We start from the raw sequence: 3,363 nt of genomic DNA, 5'->3' as shown, positions 1-3,363 counted from the left end.
CCTCCGATGGGCTCGCCGTTTCAATATGGCACGCGGAAAAAAAAAACCCCCCGTAGAAGATAAAGTAAATGGGTACCGGTCATCGTTTCAGATTTATTCCCCAAGACGTTTTTGCAGGCGCCGCCCTCGCCGCTTCCTCCCCCTGCAGGAGTTCATCGGCGAACCTCCCGCGTAACGCACCGCACCACCACGTGCCAACGGCCTCGAACACCGAGGTCCTCACCGAGTCAATGCCCGTCCCCTACACAGAGGACGCCTTTCTCTCCTCCGTGTGGGCAAGCGGCGGCCAGATGGGACAGCCGGGCCCCTTTTTCTGGGCCAGGCGGAACCGCCGCGGGTGCAGCGAAGACCCCATCAGGTTCAGTAGCAACTGAGCGGAATACTAAACATCGCTTTCAAAGGCGTACCCTGGCTCATTTCTCTCTTAAAAAGAAAAAAAGAAGAAGAAGAAGAAGAAAAAAAAAGGGTCCTTGTTAGTGTGCGGAAGTATAAAGGTTGTGTTTTTAACCAGACGGGACACGAGACGAAACTCAGATTAGATTATAAAACCGATTCACATGCAGTAAGAACAGTAACGACATAAATCAAGAATTCCTAAACCCAGTCCAGTGTTGGATTTTCCCATTCACCAACAGAGCGATATATATATATATATATATATATATATATATATATATATATATATATATATATATATATATATATATATATATATATACTATTCCACAGTTGGGTTTTTACCAGCTAGTACCACGAAAGGGGTCGAGAACTCTCAGAATCCTTTTGCCGAAAGTCTACCGAGCTACGACACACGCAGTGTAAACGTGGTTGTAGCGTTCGGGACGGCACGGCGAGGACGCCACGGGTCAGTACAACAGCACGGGTCCATCGGCACCAGCCGGCCGGCTGAGGTTTTGCCCCCACGTGGGTGTTGCGCGCCGGGGAATCCGCAGCTGACGCCGTTTCCGCGTGTCGTGTCGTTCCCGTTTTGCCGAGACCTTTCCGTGAAATCCCTCGCGCGGGCGTCGTCTCCGCAGTCCGACACGGTTTTTCCTGCTCACGGTCAAAAGCAGGGAGGACTCCAGTGTGTGGATGCTCTCACACCCTGCTACGCACACACACATTGCTACACACACGCTACTACTGACGTACACACACACACACATTCATTTTCCTTGGCACCTGTTCTCCTTACAATCCTGTTATCCCATGCCGCCGGCTTGTCTCCCCCTTCACCTTCCAGCAGCTCCCAGTTCCTCCCAGTCTCTCCCACCTCTTCCCAGTGTCCGGTCCTCATGTGTGCCCGCTCCAGGTGTCTGCCAGTCCCAGATACTCGGGGTTTTCCGCCGTCGAAGCAAGGAACCCGTTCACCTGTCGCGTCTCTCCACCCGCATTCTCCGCATCCCCGCCCACGGTCCCGGCCTCACCCACGGCCTTCACCTTGGCCAGGAGGTCCAGGTAGTAGGGGTTGTCGAAGGCGGGGGAGGCGGAGCCGGAGCCCGTGGGCACCAGGTACTCCGGGTTCTCCACGCTGTGCCCGGAGCTCAGCCCGTTTGGGAGGCCCCGCTCTGCTCGCGCCGCCTTACGAGGCAGCGTGCTGGGTCGCTCCGGCACCGCCGGCCTCGAAACATTCATCTGCTGATTTACATACTCTGAATGGAGGGGAAACAGGAAGTAGAATTAAACATGAGGACTAACAAGGAGTAGAATAAAGAGTCAGCACAAACAGGAAGTAGAATGACGAGGGCTTAGGGAAAACAGGAAGTAGAATAAAGAAGAGGTAGGACAAACTGGTAGTAGGATAAAACAGAGTGAGGACAAACAGGAAGTAGAATGAGGACTTAGGGAAAACAGGAAGTAGAATAAAGAAGAGGTAGGACAAACTGGTAGTAGGATAAAACAGAGTGAGGACGAACAGGAAGTAGAATGAGGAGGCGTTAGGACGAACAGGAAGTAGAATGACGAGGACTTAGGGAAAACAGGAAGTAGAATAAAGAAGAGTTAGGACAAACTGGTTGTAGAATAAAACAGAGTGAGGACAAACAGGAAGTAGAATGAGGAGGCGTTAGGACGAACAGGAAGTAGAATGATGAGGACTTAGGGAAAACAGGAAGTAGAATAAAGAAGAGTTAGGACAAACTGGTAGTAGAATAAAACAGAGTGAGGACAAACAGGAAGTAGAATAAAGAAGAGGTAGGACAAACTGGTAGTAGGATAAAACAGAGTGAGGACAAACAGGAAGTAGAATGAGGAGGAGTTAGGACGAACAGGAAGTAGAATGAGGAGGAGTTAGGACGAACAGGAAGTAGAATGAGGAGGAGTTAGGACGAACAGGAAGTAGAATGAGGAGGCGTTAGGACGAACAGGAAGTAGAATGAGGAGGAGTTAGGACGAACAGGAAGCAGAATGATGAGAGTGATGGCAAGAAGGAAGTAGAACAAGGAGAGGCAGGAGTTAAGGTTATTGAGCAAGGACAAGGGCGTAGGACTACAAGTGGCGAGGACAGACAGGGACTGACAGCAGAAACACATAAAGGACAGCATGAAAGCCCAGTTAAGGGTGAGGACCAACTCTCCCACACAAACGTGTGAGTTGCTGAAGGAAGACGCTGGCCAGAGGTCACGTCACTCCCGTTTTAAATACCTCACACTGTCAGTTTTAAACTTGAGACCTCTTTTCGAGGTCTTCATCCAAAATATGGCCATGAAATGCTGCCAAAGTTTATAGATTTTAATCTGTTATTGGATTTAACTCACGAACTATTGATGTTTATTTACGCGTTACCGGTTTTAATCTCTTCTGGGTTTACGATGTTTGTTTTCAAGAAATCTTTTCGCCTCGCGGGAGCAGAAGAAGCAGAAGAGTTTGCTACCTGGAAGAGCATGGTTGTGACTGTAGCCGTAACATCGTCTCGGCAATGAGTGATGGAGGTGGTGAGGATGGTGCTGTAGGGCGGGGGGGCCGTCTGTCTCTAGATCCCCCTGGCTCCCATTGGAGTAGGTGGGGTCTTGGCGGTAGCGCCCGGGGCTGGCTGGGAGCGTCGAGGAGTCGTCTGGCGCCTCGTCCAGGAAGACAGAATCCGAGTAACCCGCCGCTGAGGGACTGCGGGCCAGGAAGGGGTACTGAGGGGTCCAGGGCCCATTGGAGAGGCTAGCCCCTAGTGGCAGGGTCGGGTATTGACTGCGACCCAATGTGCTCACAGACGAGTACACGCTCCTCAGACCGCCGGCAAGGTAGGGCTCCATGTCTAAACCCTGGTCGGTGCTCTGTAAAGCAGGGGTGGAGAGACAGACGTCTGTTGACTGACGTGGACACACTGTGCTGCATCTGAAATTCCTCTCAATTCACATCAACAAAGTTTTC

General features: G+C 51.2%; 1 protein-coding gene across 1 annotated transcript; it reads right to left on the bottom strand.

Moving 5' to 3' along the window:
- Positions 1-717: 717 nt before the first annotated feature.
- Positions 718-3,245, bottom strand: LOC130127996 (receptor tyrosine-protein kinase erbB-2-like). Its single transcript, XM_056297708.1, has 2 exons — positions 2,873-3,245; positions 718-1,652 (listed from the first exon to the last, which is right to left on the bottom strand). Exons 1-2 carry the CDS (start codon positions 3,243-3,245, stop codon positions 1,294-1,296), a joined length of 732 nt encoding a protein of 243 aa, XP_056153683.1. The 3' UTR covers positions 718-1,293.
- Between the last annotated feature and the right edge of the window lie 118 nt (positions 3,246-3,363).

This window comes from Lampris incognitus, chromosome 17 (assembly GCF_029633865.1).
Source record: "Lampris incognitus isolate fLamInc1 chromosome 17, fLamInc1.hap2, whole genome shotgun sequence".
In the NCBI taxonomy this organism is placed as follows: domain Eukaryota; kingdom Metazoa; phylum Chordata; class Actinopteri; order Lampriformes; family Lampridae; genus Lampris; species Lampris incognitus.
This window is presented reverse-complemented; position numbering and strand designations above follow the sequence as displayed.

Bases quoted from the DNA above. Each gene is read 5' to 3' on its own strand.
- LOC130127996 (XM_056297708.1), bottom strand. From the start codon at position 3,245: ATGGAGCCCTACCTTGCCGGCGGTCTGAGGAGCGTGTACTCGTCTGTG. The intron at 1,653-2,872 runs GTAGCAAACTCT...CCCTCCATTCAG, and splicing joins TCACAACCATGCTCTTCCAG to AGTATGTAAATCAGCAGATG.